A 19,540-nucleotide genomic window follows, 5' to 3' on the forward strand; every position below is an offset into this window, starting at 1 on the left:
GGGATAATAAAGTACTTATCTATGAGTCTATCTAATCAAATACACCCCGGCACAGATTAACAACACACACACAAGCACATGTTCACAACACAGACGGCAAGACAGACGGTTCGGATCTGCGCGCACACAAACATGCACGCACAGTCACACGTACACACACACTCATACACACTCATACAAACGGTTTCCATCTCTAAAGGTTGCGAGAAAAACATCTGACAACTGTTCCACAAGAACTTCACATTTCTGGGAACGTAGGTAACGTAAAACCCCTCTGTCTGTCTGTCTGTTTGTCTGTCTGCCTGCCTGCCCGTTAACTGTCTGTCAGCCTGTGTCTATCAGTCTGTCTAACAACCTGTCTTTTTCTCTATCATCCTGTTTGTCTGTCTCTCTGTCTACAGGCACCTCTGTATTCTGTCTGTCTGTTTTATTTTTCATCTTAAAACCCTCCCAAAGTCTCACAGACAGGGTGCGTTTGGTTATGTGCTTGGAGGGGAGGTGTTTAGTTATTGAGCTAATGTACAAGAGGGGGGGGGGGGGGGTTAGTTATTTAATTACTGTACCAGAAGGGGGGGGGGGGGTAGTTATGTGTGGGTCTGTACCAGAGGGGGGGTGTTTAGTTATTTACCAGAGGAGGGGGGGGGGGGGTGTTTAGTTATGTGCGGGTCTGTACCAGAGGGGAGGTGTTTAGTTATGCGCGGGTCTGTACCAGAGGGGAGGTGTTTAGTTATGTGCTGGGCTGTACCAGAGGGGAGGTGTTTAGTTATGTGCTGGTCTGTACCAGAGGGGAGGTGTTTAGTTATGTGCGGGTCTGTACCAGAGGGGAGGTGTTTAGTTATGTGCGGGTCTGTACCAGAGGGGAGGTGTTTAGTTATGTGCTGGGCTGTACCAGAGGGGAGGTGTTTAGTTATGTGCTGGGCTGTACCAGAGTGGGGGGGTTGCTCCATGTCTCCACGAGAGCCTGTTCATCCAGGGCCCCTCCCCCCTGCTCCCGTATTGGCGGAGTGTGCGTGTGTGTGCGTGTGTGTGCGTGTGTGTGCATGCGTGTGTGTGTGTTATGGTTTCCGCAAGAACAGATGGTTGAATCATCTGGCTTTAGTGACTGGGGTTGTAGTTGGAGGCAATTTGTGTGAAGTTGTTCTACTGCATAAGGTATTGATGGATATATTTATCCGTCTCCCTGACACACACACACACACACACACACACACACACACACACACACACACACACACGAGGGTTTTAAACTGACTGTAGCTGGTATCACTGGTAGGTTTACTGATGGATATAGGGTAGTGATACTGTGTATATATACTAGTATGTAGTATTTGTATAGTACTGGTAGGGGCATCTTGACCTCTCCTGACCTCAGTAGTCTGAAGCTTCTCTCTCTAAAAATGACAGACCTCCACCCCGCAGACCTAGTTATTACACACACACACACACACACACACACACACACACACACACACACACACACACACACACACACACACACACACACACACACACACACACACACACACACACACAGGAAGCAGGGTTAGCAGGAGAATAAGGCTTGTTTGTCCCCGGCGCTCAGCTGGTATTTCCGGTAAAAAAAATCTCATCCTGTCTGTCTGGCCATCAGCCCCTCATCACCTGTCTGTCAGCAAGCCACTCATCTTTCAATCACTGAGCCTCTCATGCTTTGTGTCTGTTAGCTTCTCCTCCTGTCTGTCTGTCTGTCTGTCTGTCTGTCTGTCTGTCTGTTAGCCTCTCACCCTGTCTGTCTGTCTGTCTGTCTGTTAGCCTCTCATCCTGTCTGTCTGTCGGTGCCCACTGAGAGTGAGATTGATCAGGGAGAGAGGAGGAGGAGCAGGTAGAGAGAGGAGGAGGAGGAGCGGGGAGAGTGGAGGAGGGGGAGGGGGGAGAGGAGGAGGGGGAGGGGGGAGAGAGGAGGGGGAGCAGGGAGAGGAGGAGGGGGAGGGGGGAGAGAGGAGGGGGAGCAGGGAGAGGAGGAGGGGGAGGGGGGAGAGGAGGAGGGGGAGGGGGGAGAGGAGGAGGGGGAGGGGGAGAGAGGAGGAGGGGGAGAGAGAAGGAGGAGCAGGGAGAGGAGGAGGGGGAGCAGGGAGAGGAGGAGGGGGAGGGGGGAGAGAGGAGGAGGGGGAGGGGGGAGAGAGGAGGAGGGGGAGCGAGGAGAGAGGAGGAGGGGGAGCAGGGAGAGAGGAGGAGGGGAAGGGGGGAGAGAGGAGGAGGGGGAGGGGGGAGAGGAGGAGGGGGAGGGGGGAGAGAGGAGGGGGGAGACAGGAGGTGTCCAGATGGAGAGAGGAGGAGCAGGGAGAGGAGGAGGGGTCCAGGTAGAGAGAGGAGGGAGAGGAGGAGCAGGGAGAAGAGGTGTCAAGGTAGACAGGAGGAGGAGCAGGGAGAGGAGGAGGAGCGGGTAGAGAGGAGGGGTCCAGGTAGAGAGAGGAGGAGCGGGTAGAGAGGAGGAGGAGCAGGGAGAGGAGGAGGAGGGGCAGGGAGAGAGGAGGTGTCCAGGTAGACCACCAGCTGGTACAGTGTGCCTCTGTTATGTGCTCCAGGTAGACGCCCAGCAGGTGTAGAGTGTATCTGTGTGCAGAGGGGATGAAGTGGGTTCTGCTGCTCGCCGCTCTCGGCGTGCTGCTGCTGATGGTGGTCCCGCCGGCCCAGGGCCACCAGCGCTCCGGGGCCAAGAGAGAACGCCAACGCAGGGGCAAGAAGAGGAGAGGAGGAGGTGGAGGACGCGGTGAGACACACACTTCTGAACTCGCTCTCTCCAGATTCACAGCCATCACTAGAAGAGTCTCTCTCTCTCTCTCTCTCCCTCTCCCTCTCCCTCTCTCTCTCTCTCTCTCTCTCTCTCTCTCTATATATACAGCCATCACTAGCAGAATCTCGATATCTGTCTGTGTGGTGTCCAGGTAGTGATGTGTGTCGTGTCCAGGTAGTGATGTGTGTCGTGTCCAGGTAGTGATGTGTGTCGTGTCCAGGTAGTGATGTGTGTCGTGTCCAGGTAGTGATGTGTGTCGTGTCCAGGTAGTGATGTGTGTCGTGTCCAGGTAGTGATGTGTGTCGTGTCCAGGTAGTGATGTGTGTGTCGTGTCCAGGTAGTGATGTGTGTCGTGTCCAGGTAGTGATGTGTGTGTCGTGTCCAGGTAGTGATGTGTGTCGTGTCCAGGTAGTGATGTGTGTGTCGTGTCCAGGTAGTGATGTGTGTCGTGTCCAGGTAGTGATGTGTGTCGTGTCCAGGTAGTGATGTGTGTGTCGTGTCCAGGTAGTGATGTGTGTCGTGTCCAGGTAGTGATGTGTGTCGTGTCCAGGTAGTGATGTGTGTCGTGTCCAGGTAGTGATGTGTGTCGTGTCCAGGTAGTGATGTGTGTCGTGTCCAGGTAGTGATGTGTGTCGTGTCCAGGTAGTGATGTGTGTCGTGTCCAGGTCCTGACAGAACCAAGAGCCCCCAGATGACCCTGGGCCCAGCAGATGCTCAGGTCCTTGAGTACCTCCAGAACCTGGACTTCCCGGCCATCCACCCCACGGCTGCCCTCCACCCCCCAGCTGCCCTCTACCCCCCCAGCTTCAAACTCTCTCCAGGTTAGTGCTACTGTTACTCCAGATTAGTGTTACTCCAGGTTAGTGTTACTGTTACTCCAGGTTAGTGTTACTCCAGGTTAGTCTTATTGTTACTCCAGGTCAGCTTTACTATTACTCCAGGTTGGCGTGACTGTTACTCCAGGTTAGCATTTCTCCAGGTTAGCGTTACTGTTACTCCAGGTTAGCTTTTCCCAAGGTTAGCATTACTGTTGCTCCAGGTGAGCATTACTGTTATTCCAGGTGAGCCTTACTGCAGGTCAGTGTTAGTGTTACACTAGGGGTTCTCCAACTCTAACACTTGTGACCCAAAATATCAGGCTCTCAGAGTATGTAATCTTAACACTCTATCTCAGTGTACCTCAGTTTTATCTCAGTCTTAGGAGAGCTCCCCTCTCAGACATCAGATGACAGGAGGGGGACCTGTGTTGAAACCGTAAACAGGACAGGTCCAATAGACCCGGCATTTAGATCCGGCCGTCTGAGCCCTTTAACTACGTGTATTGAGGGGCAGATGACAGGGTGGGAGATACAGAAGTCAGGCTGCATACCTCTGCTCCCCTGCTGAGTCACAGAGAGGGTGGGCGTGGGTTCATACTGACACTACAACACAGCAATTACTGGAAGAGAGGAGCAGAAGGCAGCCTAACCCTCACCCTAACACTCACCCCAGCTGTAAAGACAGTCATCAGCTCTGGCCAGTGTCATTACCACTGGACTGCTAGGGTCCCCCGTGATGGAGATGTGATTGGTGATAACAGGAGCACATCAGGCCTGTATTATTATGGGCTGCCCACCCAGACACACCTGCTAAAGATAACTAAATGGTGTTAGGTTGATTTAAGGTCGCTATGATTCACAGCATCTCCCCCAGTCTCTAACCAAGCCCCCTACTGGCAGCCTCTAGCGCTGCAGTACTACTGGACATACAGTAGGTCTGTAGCAGTTTTGTGACCCAAAGCGTTTCTTGGGTCACAATGCAGTTTGTGGTGTGTCATTAAAACCAAAAGGATCAACCTTTCCGGTGTGCTCAGAGTTTTCGGAGGTTGGGTCCCAAGGACACACTGAAATTATCTTTTTGGTCCAGAGATGAAAGAGCTTAAGAACCCTGGGTTTACGGCGGAGTGTTGCTCCCTCTGTGGTGGTATGTTGGTCTCTCTCTCTCTTGGTGTATGGAAGACTAACACAGGGTCTTCTCTGGTCTTCTCTCTCCTCTTTGGTCTCCTGTCTGGTCTCCTCTTCGGTCTCCTCTGTCCTCTATGTCTCTTCTCTGGTTTCCTCTGTCTCCTGTCTCCTCCCCCCGTCCCCGATTGGCCCTTGTAGTTGACCTCAGCCTTGACTTCTCTGGTGACTCTGCAGTTCTCAGCGACCCCATCGACCTCGTAACCCCCTTGACCCAGGAACAGATCCGGCTCCTCCTCTGGCACGAGGAGGAGCAGCACCGCCGAGAGGAGGAGCGGCTGAGGAGGAAGGACGAGGAGAGGAAGAGGAGGAGGAAACAGAGGAAGGAGCAAGCGGAGAGACAGAGGAACTTTGTGGCGGAGAGGCGGAGGGAGGAAGAGGAGGCTCTGAAGCAGCAGATAGCTCGAGAGGAAGAGGAGTGGAGACAGAAGGAGAAGATGAGACAGGAGGAGGCAGAGAGAGAGGCCAGGGAGAGGCAGATGGAGGAGGAGAGGAGAAGAGAGGAGGAGGCAGAGAGAGAGGCCAGGGAGAGGCAGATGGAGGAGGAGAGGAGAAGACAGGAGGAGGCAGAGAGAGAGGCCATGGAGAGGAAGATGGGGGAAGAGAGGAAGAGACAAGATGAGCTGCTGAGGGAGGCACTGGAGGCTCTAGAAGAGGAGAACGAAGAGGACGAGTGGTTGAGAGGAGACGTGTTTCAGAGTTTACCAAACCAACTAAAGGAGCGTGACTTACTCCCTCCTCCTCAACCAATACCTCCTACGCTTCTGAGCCAGGAGCTGGAATGGGAGCATGAGAAGGTGGGAGAAGGAGAGAAAGAGATCAAAGTGTCTCCCAGGAACGCTCTTCCTCCAGGATGTTCCATCTCAGACGTTACCATGACCTGTGAGAACATTAAACTGGACTACTTCCCCCCTTTGACCATCCCATACCTCAAGTCTCTCAGTCTAGAAGGTACGAGTCCACTTCTAAGCTCTATACCACCTCAAGTCTTTCATCCTAGAAGGTACTAGTCCACTTCTTACCTCTAAACCAACCCTGGTCTCTCAGTCTAGAAGGTACTAGTCCACTTTTTGGCTCTAAACCAACCCAAGTCTCTCAGTCTAGAATGTACTAGTCCACTTCTTAACTCTTAACCAACCCAAGTCTCTCAGTCTAGAAGGTACTAGTCCACTTCTTAACTCTAAACCAACCCTAGTCTCTCAGTCTAGAAGGTACTAGTCCACTTCTTAACTCTAAACCAACCTAGTCTCTCAGTCTAGAATGTACTAGTCCACTTCTTAACTCTAAACCAACCCTAGTCTCTCAGTCTAGAAGGTACTAGTCCACTTGGCTCTATACCCCCAATAGTCCAGGACGTACTATTTGACTACTTATTATCGGACACAACTTACAATGCGCCAGTTATCTAGTGGTTGTCAGTAGTACTAGTAGTAGTATTGGTACTTATCTGGTGGTTGTGTACAGGTAACCTCATCAGGAACATCCCAGCCGAGGCCTTTAACGGCATCCCAAACCTGGAGTGGATCAACCTAGGGAAGAACCTGATCACCTCTGACGGCATCGCTGCTGCAGCTTTCAGAGTAAGACTACAACTACAACTACACCAGCCTGCCTACAGCTACACTTAAAACACACAAACGACACGACTACTACACCCAACTTCACTACAAAAACACAAACACACAACAACTACAAATACATAACTACACTTCCAATACATAACTGAGATTACAACTACACTACAAACACACAAACCACAAACTACTAGCAACTAAAGTACAACTACACCAAAATACACCAAACTACAGCACTATACAGCTTAACCACAACTACACCAGACTAAACTACCACTACACCAAACTGCACTACTACTACTACACTACAACTTCACCAAACTGCAGTACAATACAACTACACTGCAAACTACACAAAACGAAACTACCGATACATATAACTACAATATAACTACGCCAAACTACAACTACAGTACAATACAATTCAACCAAACTACACTACAAACTACACCACAACTACATCCTACTCGTAGTAACGGTGGATCCTGACTCTGTCTAACTGCTGCTGACCTCCTTCTCCAGGGGCTGCAGTTCCTGACACGGCTTTACCTGGACGGGAACCTTCTAGAACGGGTTCCCTCGAACCTGCCCTCCACCCTGCAGGAACTCAAGATCAACGAGAACAAGCTGAGCACCATCAAGGAGAAGAGCCTCCGAGGTCAGTTCACCTCGTGGGTTTACATGAGAACAGCTTCAAGCACACTCTGGTCTCAGGCCATGTGGTTATGTTAATTAAGGCATCGAGAAGGCGTTTCTAAAGCGGCGGTGGAGATACATGTAAAGGGAGATACATAATTCATTAAGGTCAAAGGTAGGGAAAGGTTGTATATCTAACGTTTATCTTACATATTTATTATTATTATCTGAGTCAATTGCTGTATATCTCTGCACATTATTCTAAATGTTAGTTATAATACATCTAGCAGGTGTATTTTTTTCTACAAGTTAGTTGCTGTATATCTGTGAACATTATTCAAAAAATGAGTTCATGTATATCTTCCGTGTTTATTATTGTAGGTCTAAGCAGCCTGATAATCCTGGAGCTGGAGGACAACCTCCTGAGTGAGAACAACGTGGATCCGTCCGCCTTCTCCCCTCTGACCCAGCTGTTCTACCTCAGGCTGGGCCGAAACCACTTCCGCACAGTCCCTCAGGGTCTACCACCCACACTGCTGGTACGGCCTGATTACCAGTAATAACCTGTTAACCTATCCTATACCATTTCACTACGGGCACAACCTGATAGCCTAAACCACCACACTACTGGTATGGCCTGATAACCAGTCTTTACCTGTTGAACTATACCACTGCACAGCTGGCATAACCTGATAACCTATACCATTACACTACTGGTATTCAACTTTGAACCCATACCGACTGGCATTTCCTTTATCCCTTACCTAGTTAGTTAGTGTGATGGGCTGCTGTACACTATGGGCCCGTTGAGCCCTTTAAGTCTTAGCTGTGATTAAGAGGTGACGGACCATGACTTGTCCTTCAGGAGCTGTACCTTGAGAACAACATGATTGAGGAGATCTCAGAGGTGGTCTTCAACAACACCACCAGTCTGACCCTGGTGTCCCTCAGGCACAACCGCCTGGACGAGACCAGGATGGCCCCGCTGGCCTGGATCAATCACAGGTACAATTCACATTGTCATCTCCCCGCTACACTCTTCATCCCTCCATCACCCTGCAACACTTATTCATCCATCACCCTGCTGCACTCCTCGCCGCTTCTTCCCACTCCAACTCTTCCCATCATCTCAACAGCATTCAGTTTTCTAGAATCAGGATGGTGTGTCTTGACTGACTTTCTCTCCCCAGGAGCCTGGAGTCCATTGATCTGTCTCATAACGATCTCTACCTGGTTCCCTCCTACTTGCCGAGATCCCTCATTCACCTGGTTCTGGTTGGGAATCACATAGAGAGGATACCCAGTAGGTGGCTTTGGCTACCAATCACAGCAGAACACACCTGCTGCACATAGTGGGATATAACAATAATTCCCAATGTTGTTAGAGGTTGCGATATCTAGCCTGGGTCAATGCCTGGTTAAGAGATGTAACCCCATTGAACCCTGCAGGTTATGTGTTTGCCCACATGGACCCTGGGCTTGAGTATCTGTACCTGTCCTACAACAAGCTGGACGGGCATGGCATCGAACCCGAGTCCTTCTTCGGTGCGTACCACTCCATGGTGGAGCTGTGCATGGACCACAACCAGCTGGCCTCGGTTCCGGCAGGAATCAGCCTGATGAAGGCTCTGCACTTCCTCCGGCTCAACAACAATAACATAAGGTACTAAATATTACAGTGCCATAAGGTCTTTGAACTAAGGTCTGGTCTTTGAGCTATAGTGATGGTTGGGGGTGATGGTCTGGTCTTTGAGCTATAGTGAGGGTTGGGGGTGATGGTCTGGTCTTTGAGCTATAGTGATGGTTGGGGATGATGGTCTGGTCTTTGAGCTATAGTGATGATTGGAGGTGATGGTCACGTCTTGAGCTATAGTGATGGTTGGAGGTGATGGTCTGGTTTTTGAGCTATAGTGATGATTGGGGATGATGGTCTGGTCTTTGAGCTATAGTGATGGTTGGACGTGATGGTCTGGTCTTTGAGCTATAGTGATGGTTGGGGGTGATGGTCACGTCTTGAGCTATAGTGATGGTTGGGGGTGATGGTCTGGTCTTTGAGCTATAGTGATGGTCGGAGGTGATGGTCTGGCCTTTGAGCTATAGTGATGGTCGGGGGTGATGGTCACGTCTCAAGCTATAGTGATGGTTGGGGGTGATGGTCACGTCTTGAGCTATAGTGATGGTTGGGGGTGATGGTCTGGTCTCTGAGCTGTGGTTCCCGTTCCAGGAGCATCCCAGAGGATAGCCTGTGTGAGCCAGGGATGGAGGCAGACCCCACCCTGGTGGCTGTAAGGCTGGAGAACAACCGAATAGACCCCGACAGCATCTCCAGCAGCAGCTTCTCCTGCGTCCGCGCCACCTCCAGTGTGGTCTTCAAACCACAGAGGAAAGACTGAACCACTTCTCCAAACACTGTCCATCACCAGGCTAACTACAAAGACTGGAGCTCTCCATCGCACTATAGCCCTGCCATGCTCATCCTTTGGTGTGCTTTCCCCACTGAAGACTACACATGTGCCTGGTAGTGTAACAAAATACCAGGTAGCGTAACAAAGTACCAGGTTCCAAGAGTACCAGGTTTAGGGGTGGAGATAGCGATACTGCAAGCCACTGGTCCACAGAACAACCCGACATGAGACTGAGAAGAATGGCTGTGAAGGCAACACAGATCCCCAGACCTTCTCCTTGCACTGACCAAACCCCACCTGGTCGGGGGCCATTCGTGTGCAGCTCATGTACGAATGACATCCATTGGAACTGAAGTGTAGCCAACATCTGGGTTTCTCGTCATAAATCGACAAGGGAATGCTGCCTGTACTGCAATCTGCACAGATTGAGAGTACTAGATAGTCACATAGATAGTACTTTATTAACCCAGGATGGGAAATTATGTTTTTCTAAGTTAGGAGGCGTAGACTGTTGACAATACATTGGTCAGCAGAATTCAACAAGTTAGTACTATTACCAAAAGGATGTGTATTTAGTGATTAAATATCAATTAAGCTTTTGTATTGATATAGCATTCATGAAAAAGAGTGAAACAAAAAGGGAAAAATAGGTCAAACACAAAACACAACACTGAAACTGTAAAATGAGGACAAGCTATTACCAGCATCATTAGCAAAGTCAAACAAAAAGCCTTATAACATTAAGTGCCATGTATCGCGATGAAGGAACAGCGTGCTTACAGACAGCATGTTCAGAGAGTGTTAAAAATAACTTGTTAGTATTGTAATGAATGTTCCAAAAAGTTGTATTTTCTTTGCCTTTTTTGCCCACTTGCTAAATAAAGTAAATCACACAACTACCGCCACATCTCTGTCTTATGAAAGAAAAGGAACAACAACACTAACACAAAGAAACACCCACACTACAGATCCCCTCAGACCCTGCCTGAATATGTTACAGAGAAGAGCTCATGTAGAAACATCTAACAGATTTCCAACCGTCTGGAAAATATGAGTTCCCAACATCCAAGTCTAGAGCCGTGTGACTTCAGTTGTTTTTATATTCCAGTAGTTGTGAATTAACGTCCACTCGCCAGTTTCCATTCATTAGTTACAGCGCTGTTGGCTGTTCACTGTCCCTCCTGTACTGGGTTCTACAGGACATGGGGGACCCGGTCTGATCTAGTAAACACCCATCTGGGTAAGGGTTTGGTAAGTCTGGGATATGGCAAGGCAGTCTTCTCCCCAGGTAACAATCATGTGGAGGTCCTATACTAAACATCTAGCATGATCTGGTAAAATAGTCAAAGTGTCTGGTTAGTAAGTCTACTCTACAAGTAACCATCATGTGGAGGTCCTGTTCTAAACATCTAGAATGATCTGGTTAAAAAAAAAGACAAAGTGTCTGGTTAGTAAGTCCACTCTAGAAGTAAGCATCATCCTGAGGTCCTGTTCTAAAATCTAGCTTGATCTGTTAAAAAAACAGGCACCTCTACAAGTAACCAACCATCATCTGGATGTCCTGTTCTAAACATCTAGATGGCTGTTATGTGTGGTTATCTCTCAGGGCTGGATCCTGTGAAGCACCTACAGAAGGTTCTTATGCATATGGATCTGTTCTGTGCAGCAGTGAAAGACTGATCCTATAGCCAGACCGATGATAGTTTGGAAAATATGAGAACCCCGAGACCTAAGCCCTATTGATACCACAGCCCAGACCCTCCACCATGTTGGTTTGTCTGCGAGCCAAGCCAGAGCACATTTATCAGCTTCCTGCTGTCCTCAGCAGAAAATATCAGCCATGGCTGGAAAAAGTGAAGAGTGTCATGCAGCAACAAAGCCCAAACGGGGGGCAATGAACTAACATTTCCCTTCTTGGAAGGAATGGGAAACCCTAAGCCTAAATATCAGGAGGTTATCTGACTCTACTTCAGCTCTGCTGCTACTAACCTATCTTCTGATGCTAAACTCTACCACTAACCTGTGTTTTGCCCCGATGGATACAAACACATCAACCATTGGATAGGATCTGTGGGACACTGTGTATGGCAGCCAACGTTTTAAATCAATGAAACGTTTCTCACTAGGAAAAAAAAACAAAACTATGAAATAACATTTAATTTTTTCAACAAAAAAAACGAACTGAAAGGATGTAAACCCCACTGAGTGCTGACAGGACAGGCGTTCATTGAGGAGCAGCTGTTAAGCCATTCAAGTTAAGCTATCATGTTTATGATGGCGACAGGCCATACAGTATGTTCTGTTTACAGACCTCTCCAGCTAACTACTCTGGCACCAGTTCAAAGCCGTTGATTAGAAGCACATGGTCGTCAACAATGCTCAGTGAAAAGCAGTGCAATGAGCCCAGACGGCAGCATTTTATCCTGATGAGGTGGTCCCAGCAGAGGCAAGGGTCTGGTTTCAGGGAGGGGTGAGTGGACCAGAGTGAGATCTTCTGTGTGAACACCAGGACACAGCTGATGTTGAGAGGAGATGCCCATAACCCCTCCAGAATACAGACCGTCAGATCCACAGACCCCCTGGTGATGCAGGTAGGATATGCTCTTGATACATACCTTCCTTTACACTGTAGAAAGACTTTACTGCCTTGTGATACAGGTAGAATATGCTCTGGATACACACCTTGCTTTACATTGTAGAAAGACTTTACTGCCTTGTGACGCAGGTAGGATATTCTCTCGATATACACCTTACTGTACTCTGTAGAAAGACTTTAGACTTTCTCTTGATGTTACACACCTTCCAGTGTGTCTTATTACAACAAATACTTTAGCAACTGATGATACCGGAAGGATATGCTCCTCAGGTGATCTTTCTTGCTTACAAATTATTTTTTAGATTTAAGGGGACAAATGGTTTTTACAAATGAACAAATGAAAACATAACTTTCAAGAGTTTATTAACTTAAGTGCAATCTCAATGTCCTTTATTTATGTAGACTCATTTAGGATTATTTTGCCTTTTATCAGAACTATCTTCTAATTAGAAGATTTTCAGTGGTGAAAGCCTTGTTTCAAACCCCTAGCGGTCTCCTCAGAGCCCTGCAGAGCTCCTCAGCCGAGTTACCAGAGGTGAGCAGCACTCAGGTTACACGGCTGGAGGAAGTGCACTCTGAGGGCTGCAGACAGACGAGCCCCCAGGTACACGCATAGTACTACAATAACAAACAGAAGTACTGGATAAACACAGAGTAGTACTCCAGACACAGAGACTAAAACGATTAGATGCACTAAGTGTAGACTCGGTAGAGGTATTGTAGTACTTTTGCACTATTTCCGTTTGACTTATGCTTATATTAGTATTTATCATTTTGTATTATGGATTTTTGAGTTTAGGTTTTTTAATCTACTTGATGAATAATTGTTTCAGCTTGAGTAGAGCTTGAATAGTATTCCATTAAGCTGTAGTATTACTAGTTTTAGAGATTGTATTAACACATTGTAGAGTGACCTAAGATGTTACGATACATGGTGAACAGGAACAGGGTTTACAGCGTTTCAATACATGGTGGACAGGGAGAGGGTTTAGATAGTTTAGATACAGGGTGGACAGGGACAAGGTTCAGAGGGTTGAGCTACAGGGTGAACAGGGAGAGGGTTTAGATAGTTTAGATACATGGTGAACAGGAACAGGGTTTAGATTGTTTCAATACAATGTGGACAGGGAGAGGGTTTATATAGTTTAGATACAGGTTGGCCAGGAACAGGGTTTAGATACAGGGTGGACAGGAACAGGGTTTAGATACAGGGTGGACAGGAACAGGGTTTAGATCCTGGGTGGACAGGAACAGGGTTTAGATACAGGGTGGACAGGAACAGGGTTTAGATACAGGGTGGACAGGAACAGGGTTTAGATCCTGGGTGGACAGGAACAGGGTTTAGATACAGGCTGTACAGGGAAAGGGTTTAGTTACAGGCTGAACAGGGAGAGGGTTTAGATACAGGCTGAACAGGGAGAGGGTTGAGCTGCAGGCTGAACAGGGAGAGGGTTTAGTTACAGGCTGAACAGGGAGAGGGTTTAGATACAGGCTGAACAGGGAGAGGGTTGAGCTGCAGGCTGAACAGGGAGAGGGTTGAGCTGCAGGCTGAACAGGGAGAGGGTTTAGATACAGGGTGAACAGGGAGAGGGTTTAGAGGGTTGAGCTGCAGGCTGAACAGGGAGAGGGGCTGGCTGGTATGTGCTGTGGAGGGTACTGGACCACCACATAGCTGTGGGCTGACTGAGGAGCCGTCCAGAGTCACGCGACCACAGCGAGTTGTCCCGCATGGCAAGAATGAGGAACAGAAACATTAGTGTTGGCGGTAGAGAGGGGTTTCCACTGAATCATCCCACTCCTGGATGGAAACTCTGCTGGATGAATGTGGAGCTTCCTGTGGGGGTAGCAACACACCGCTAACAACCTGGTATAGTAATCTGGTTGACCATGACTAACAACCTGGTTTAGTAATCTGGTTGACCATGACTAACAACCTGGTTTACTGTGTCAAACAACTTGGTTTACAATGTCAAACAACCTTGCCTGGATTACTATGTCAAACCACCTGGTTTACCATGAATAAACAACCTGGTTTACCATGACTAACAACCTGGTTTACCATAACTACTACCTTGTCCTCAATGACTAACAACCTGGTTTACAATGCCCTGTTGTCTCTTTACATCATGGTGTGGTCCTCTTTCTATTGGTTCAAAGTGATGACATCATGGTCTGGTCCCTTTCTATTGGTTCACGGTGATGACATCATGGTCTGGTCCCTTTCCATTGGTTCAAAGTGATGACATCACAGTTTGGTCCTTTTACTTTTTGGTACTGAAGCCATCTTTAATCCTCTCCCTTCACCCTTACAGAGAGGTCTCCCATCAACTCCACCATGAAGCTGTTCTTGTTGCTATGCCTACTGGCTCTCGGAAATGCTAAACCCTACCAGCCAATCAATGTCCAGGAGTTCCTCAGAAACTATGATATGATGATGGCTGATGCCGGCGACGACAACGATAATGATATCGATGACGAGGATGAAGAGTCGAAGGAGGAGGAGGAGGGGGAGGAAGAGTCGGAAGAAGAGGAAGAGGAGGTTGAAGACTGCCCAGCTGGGTGCCAGTGTTGGCCAAGGGTGGTGCAGTGCTCTGATCAGGGTGAGTTCACGCAACACGTGAACCACTCTGTTCAACGTCTCTCAGAGAACATCATTAGTATCTATAGCTTGGCTCATCGCTCAGGGGACATGTAACATAATTATTGGTTTGTGAACTTATAATTTGCGTCTAAACGATGAATGAAATGCATTTAACGTGGAGTCATGCTTACAGGCCTGATCGCCATCCCTGGGAAGATCCCTGAGGACACCGTCATGATCGACCTCCAGAACAACGACATCACCGACGTCGGCGAGAACGCCTTCAAAGGCATCCACAAGCTCTATGTAAGGCCATGTCCTGTCTGACATCAGTATCGTACAGTGCCTGTTTGGAAGGGATATGAAAGCATAACAGCTGTGTCGCAACTGTCCCGTCCAACGCCACCGCCAGGCCCTGTTCCTGATCAACAACAAGATCACCAAGATCCACCCCAAAGCCTTCAAGAACATGGATCACCTGAAGCTGCTCTACCTGTCCTACAACCTGCTGACGGAGATCCCCGCCAACCTGCCCCGCAACATCCTGGAGCTACGTTTCCATGGGAACCGCATCAACACCATCCAGAAGGAGGCCTTCAAAGGCCTGAGGAACCTGAACGTCCTCGGTAATAGGCTGGACACCACACAGCGATACACACCTACCACTGCATCACTGGAGCTACTGGCTCTGTGTTGACCACTGTGTGTGTTATGCCCACAGAGATGAGTGCTAACCCACTTGCTAACAGTGGGATCGCCCTTGGAGCGTTCGATGGCATGTCCAGCCTTTACATTGGGATGGCAGAGGCCAAACTCACCGCTGTGCCAAAAGGTATGCTCCTTCTGTACAGACACACACACACACACACACACATCCTACGAACAACACATACTCACACACACACACCAGTGCCTTGTCTACAGACAGACCCTGATGAGCAATTGTTTTTATGCGTTTGAACCACACAAGTCACAAAAGTTAACATATGATTTAACGGTCAGTATAGGGGGAAACCTATTCTTTAAGTAAGTGAAAAGTGAATGAGATGGGATCTAAAATATACAGATTTGTTCGAGGCTTAATGTGATGTGTGGTCCCCCAGACTTGCCCGCATCCATCACAGAGCTGAGTCTGGACTACAATAAGATCTCCAAGGTGGAAATAGAAGACTTCATCAGATACGGAGAACTGCAGAAGTGAGAAAACATCCCCATGCTATATCCCGAAACAATTCGCGATTTTTAAGTGAAACAACATGTCCACTGAACTACTTTATGTCGTCTTCTCTTTCTGGGGGACTCTCTTTCAGACTGGGCCTGAGTTTTAACCAGATCAAATCCGTGGAGAACGGCAGTCTGGCTCTCATCCCCAAAATCCGGGAGATCTGCCTGGACAACAACAAGCTGAAGAAGGTCCCAGCAGAGCTCGGCTCGCTGCGCAACCTCCAGGTCAGATCTTTACTGAAGATACCTCCATGTGGCTTATGCAGCTGCCAGTAATGGGGGATTCCTATTTGGTTCCTATTAGAGCTCTCTCTGCATAGCATGTTAACATAAAACCTTTATAAACCAAGTAGAAATGACCATGACAGTACATGTCCCTGTGGGTTCCCAGGTGGTTTACCTCCATGCCAACAAAATCAGCAGTGTGGGCGTCAATGACTTCTGCCCCGTCAGCCTGGGCAGTAAGAAGAAGAAGTACACGGGCATCAGTCTGTTTGCTAACCCCTTCAAGTACTGGAACGTGCAGCCGGCCGCCTTCCGTTGTGTCAGTGGAGGCAGGGTAGTGCAGCTGGGCAACTTCAGGAGGAGGAAGTAGAGGCCGACCTGGTGAGCTCCACCCGGCCTGAACAGCAGGGGCTCTTAAACCTTCTCATCCCGGGACCCAAAAAAGAGTGGAAAGTTTGGAAAGGATCACCCATTCTGGTGTGCTCAGTTTTCCAGGCCTTGTCAGACCCACCTCCAGATGGATCGCCACCCATTTTGGGCCCAAAGTTTAAGAAACGCTGCTTTACAGGTACCTCGGCCCGACAAAAGACGAGGCTGGAGGATCAGATGGAGCCATGCTAACAAACATACACAGCACATTTAGTAGTTATACAGGGTGTATGTTGAACTATTTAGAATAAACGTACATAATGTAAATATATTAACCATAATTTCTATTATTAGGTTTAAAAAAAAGTCCATGCATGTGTTCCGTTTTAGGCCATCCTCTTATTATGTCACTGTTCTTCTGTGTTCCGTGTTATACTTGCTCACTTCCTGGACTGTAATCTGCATCTAATGCATATGTAATCTTATTGAAGGCATGTAACCACATGCGGAACTTCCAACATTATGATCCAAACTGGCTGACCTGACCACAGCTACCATCAGAACCAGGACACAGAATCACACCCCTTACGTTCAGGTCATCTCCTATACCCAATTTAGAGTGGGTGGAGATTAGGGCTGCAACTAACGATTATTTGAATAATCGATTCATCTGTCGATTATTTTTTCGATTAATCGATGAATCGGATAAAAAAAACGGAACATTACTTCAAATTCACAGTGCAGACTGAAGTGTAAAAACACCAGGTTATTGCGCCAACGTCCCAAAACTATTAAAAGTAATATTAAATAATAAAACAATTAAAAAAACATAACACAAAAAAAACATACAATGTATGATATATGATATATTTATACAACGGGGGACCTAAATCCAGCGATCTGATTGGTTCCCAACTGTTGTATAATGACCGTATACATAACTGCTATGACGCCCGATCATTTTGTGAAAGTATCACTCTGCGCCTTGAAGTGGAAACCGTTACAACCGTTCTCTCGGAGGGACGCTAAAGTGTGTTGGATAGCGACCGTCGTGCATTTTGAAGGCAGCCAGGAGGGACTACTTTTTGGTAGTCTTTAATAAAACGGCTACTTTGACTTTCTTGGTTTCTTTTTAAATGTAGTGTGTCTATGACTTTCGTTTCGCCATAACAGTAACCGTTGTATAAAAGCAATAGATCACTTCAGTCAGTGGCATGTGCTCATTATACCACTGTGAAGGGGGTCGCCGGCCCTCCGCTGCGCGTCGGGGCCGGACAACGCCCCTTAACAGTGGTATAATGAGCACATACCACAGCCTGGCGTGATCTATTGCTTAAGTATATAAGGGATGTCCATGGTTAACCGGTCAAACCTATTGATACCATTTTCGAGACTCCTTAAAATAGAACTTGTAATATTGCTTTAATTGCTGATAAGATGATGATAGTTCAAGATAGGACATTAAACAGGTCATAATTCTATCTTTACTATCTATTTTATATTACTGTGAAAACAAGTTTTCACCAAAATCTCAATTATTATTATTTTTTTTCTGTTGCATTTGAACGCATCAATCATATTACTGAGCCGACCTGAACACATCACATTTGACACTTTTTTTTAAGCTAACTAGCTCTATATCCTGCCGATTTTAACATGGATTTAAAAACTGCATTACTGTTTTTAACTGACGGGACTTTCTACACCGTCCGGTTGTGTGATTACTACCGCTGCTTTGAATGACTGTTGATGCACGCGTTGCCGACTCCGAGCCCGTCTGCACAACGTCTGCAGCAGCAGCAGCTGACAGTTTTCGGCTGGACTATACTGAGTTGAAGGAGTTTTTTTAAGCCAAAGACAGTGAAGGTACAACACTTCTATGTAGGCCTACAGTCCAGTGTTAAGATACGACCAAAATACAAGCTGTGGTCGCTCACACTAAAGCTCGCTGTGGGCGTGCATGAACCATGAACCAACCTGTCGGCGGCTGGCTGTAAACAGTGCTGCGCCTACGAGTAACTTATTAATCGCGCGACACAACGAATCGACGACCAAATTCGTTGCCAACGCATTTAGTAATCGAATTTTATCGATTTTATCGATTCGTTGTTGCAGCCCTAGTGGAGATAGGCTTGGATTGGCTGGAGATAGGAATAGAGTGGGTGGAGCAATACCGGGATTGGGGTTGGCAATAGTTGTGTGGGTAGGAGCTGGCCATGGAGTGGTTGGAGCTAGGCCATGACTCATAGGCTTGTCAAATAAACCCATAGAGCTGCTCAAACTGAACAATAAGACCAGTAGCTTCATATCAACAATGTCCAGATTTGAGAAACACTTAAAACTAGCAAACATTCATCTTCAAACCTGCACTTTAGTGGCATTGTGTCATGGCTCTATTTAGAGGCTTTCCATCATATCAATGTGTAAAGAGCAACAGGTCAAGCAGGTCTGACTGTACCTCCAAATTGTTTTTGGGGATCTTTGTAAATACATGTTTCAATTGGAGAGCTCTGTTGGCCATGTTCTGAGATACCAAAGAACACTCAGATTTCTCCAAATGATACATTATTAAACTAATAATAGCTTATCTAACACCGAGATCACAGTGGAAACTTGTAATAACTATTTTGCCAGGAAACCATCCAGCAGAGCTTAATAGCATTGTATACATGTTCTAAAGATTGAGACGTTCATTAACTTTGGACTGGCGAACTGTTGGTTTGTGACTTTGAAGGAGAAATATAAAAATCTGGAGACACGCTGTTAGTCTATCGCAGAGATTAGACAATTTTACCGTAGAAAGGAGGGGAAGAGGAACATGCATAGTCTCATGTTAGGTTCAAGTTCAACTCTTATTCTCGGATTCACAGATCAGAGTCAGACTGAGCAATGGTACGAGATAATACTGGATCATTCTAGATGATACTAGATAATCAGTATGAAGCGTTTCCAGCTCAACACAGCAAGGCATTTCAGGACATATGTATCATTCTAATTTCTTAAAGTTAATTTGTCATATGGGCATTAGAGATCAAGTACTTAATGGCCATGAAATGCTTGAATTTTAGCTTCATCAACTATACTCTTTTTTCATGCCAGACCATCTCCATTCAGGATTCTATTCCAAGGATGAAGAAAGAGCTGTAGCTTCTTTTGG

At 47.3% G+C, this 19,540-nt stretch overlaps 3 protein-coding genes across 8 annotated transcripts in view; 2 read left to right on the top strand and 1 right to left on the bottom strand.

Annotated features, from left to right (window-relative positions):
* The window catches only part of cenpp (centromere protein P), a 44,912-nt gene that overhangs the window by 3,254 nt on the left and 22,118 nt on the right, over window positions 1–19,540 (bottom strand). The gene's annotated exons all lie outside the window — the stretch shown is intronic.
* Window positions 178–10,284, top strand: ecm2 (extracellular matrix protein 2, female organ and adipocyte specific). 3 transcript variants are annotated; one of them, XM_030374009.1, is made up of 11 exons: window positions 178–254; window positions 2,565–2,749; window positions 3,439–3,594; window positions 4,915–5,724; window positions 6,238–6,353; window positions 6,870–7,005; window positions 7,365–7,522; window positions 7,849–7,988; window positions 8,174–8,286; window positions 8,433–8,646; window positions 9,208–10,284. In XM_030374009.1, the coding sequence occupies exons 2-11, from the start codon at window positions 2,608–2,610 to the stop codon at window positions 9,374–9,376; spliced, it is 2,154 nt and encodes a 717-aa protein (XP_030229869.1). In that variant the 5' UTR covers window positions 178–254; window positions 2,565–2,607; the 3' UTR covers window positions 9,377–10,284. The 3 variants fall into 3 exon arrangements, with proteins under 3 accessions (XP_030229869.1, XP_030229868.1, XP_030229870.1); XM_030374008.1 differs by having other exon boundaries at window positions 179–258; XM_030374010.1 differs by lacking the exon at window positions 178–254 and having other exon boundaries at window positions 2,405–2,749; window positions 4,951–5,724.
* On the top strand, window positions 11,801–16,714 carry aspn (asporin (LRR class 1)). The gene is made up of 8 exons (XM_030374014.1): window positions 11,801–11,979; window positions 14,297–14,584; window positions 14,759–14,871; window positions 14,978–15,191; window positions 15,287–15,397; window positions 15,669–15,762; window positions 15,876–16,014; window positions 16,181–16,714. The coding sequence occupies exons 2-8, from the start codon at window positions 14,320–14,322 to the stop codon at window positions 16,382–16,384; spliced, it is 1,140 nt and encodes a 379-aa protein (XP_030229874.1). The 5' UTR covers window positions 11,801–11,979; window positions 14,297–14,319; the 3' UTR covers window positions 16,385–16,714.

Source organism: Gadus morhua, chromosome 13 (genome assembly GCF_902167405.1).
Source record: "Gadus morhua chromosome 13, gadMor3.0, whole genome shotgun sequence".
Lineage (NCBI taxonomy): Eukaryota > Metazoa > Chordata > Actinopteri > Gadiformes > Gadidae > Gadus > Gadus morhua.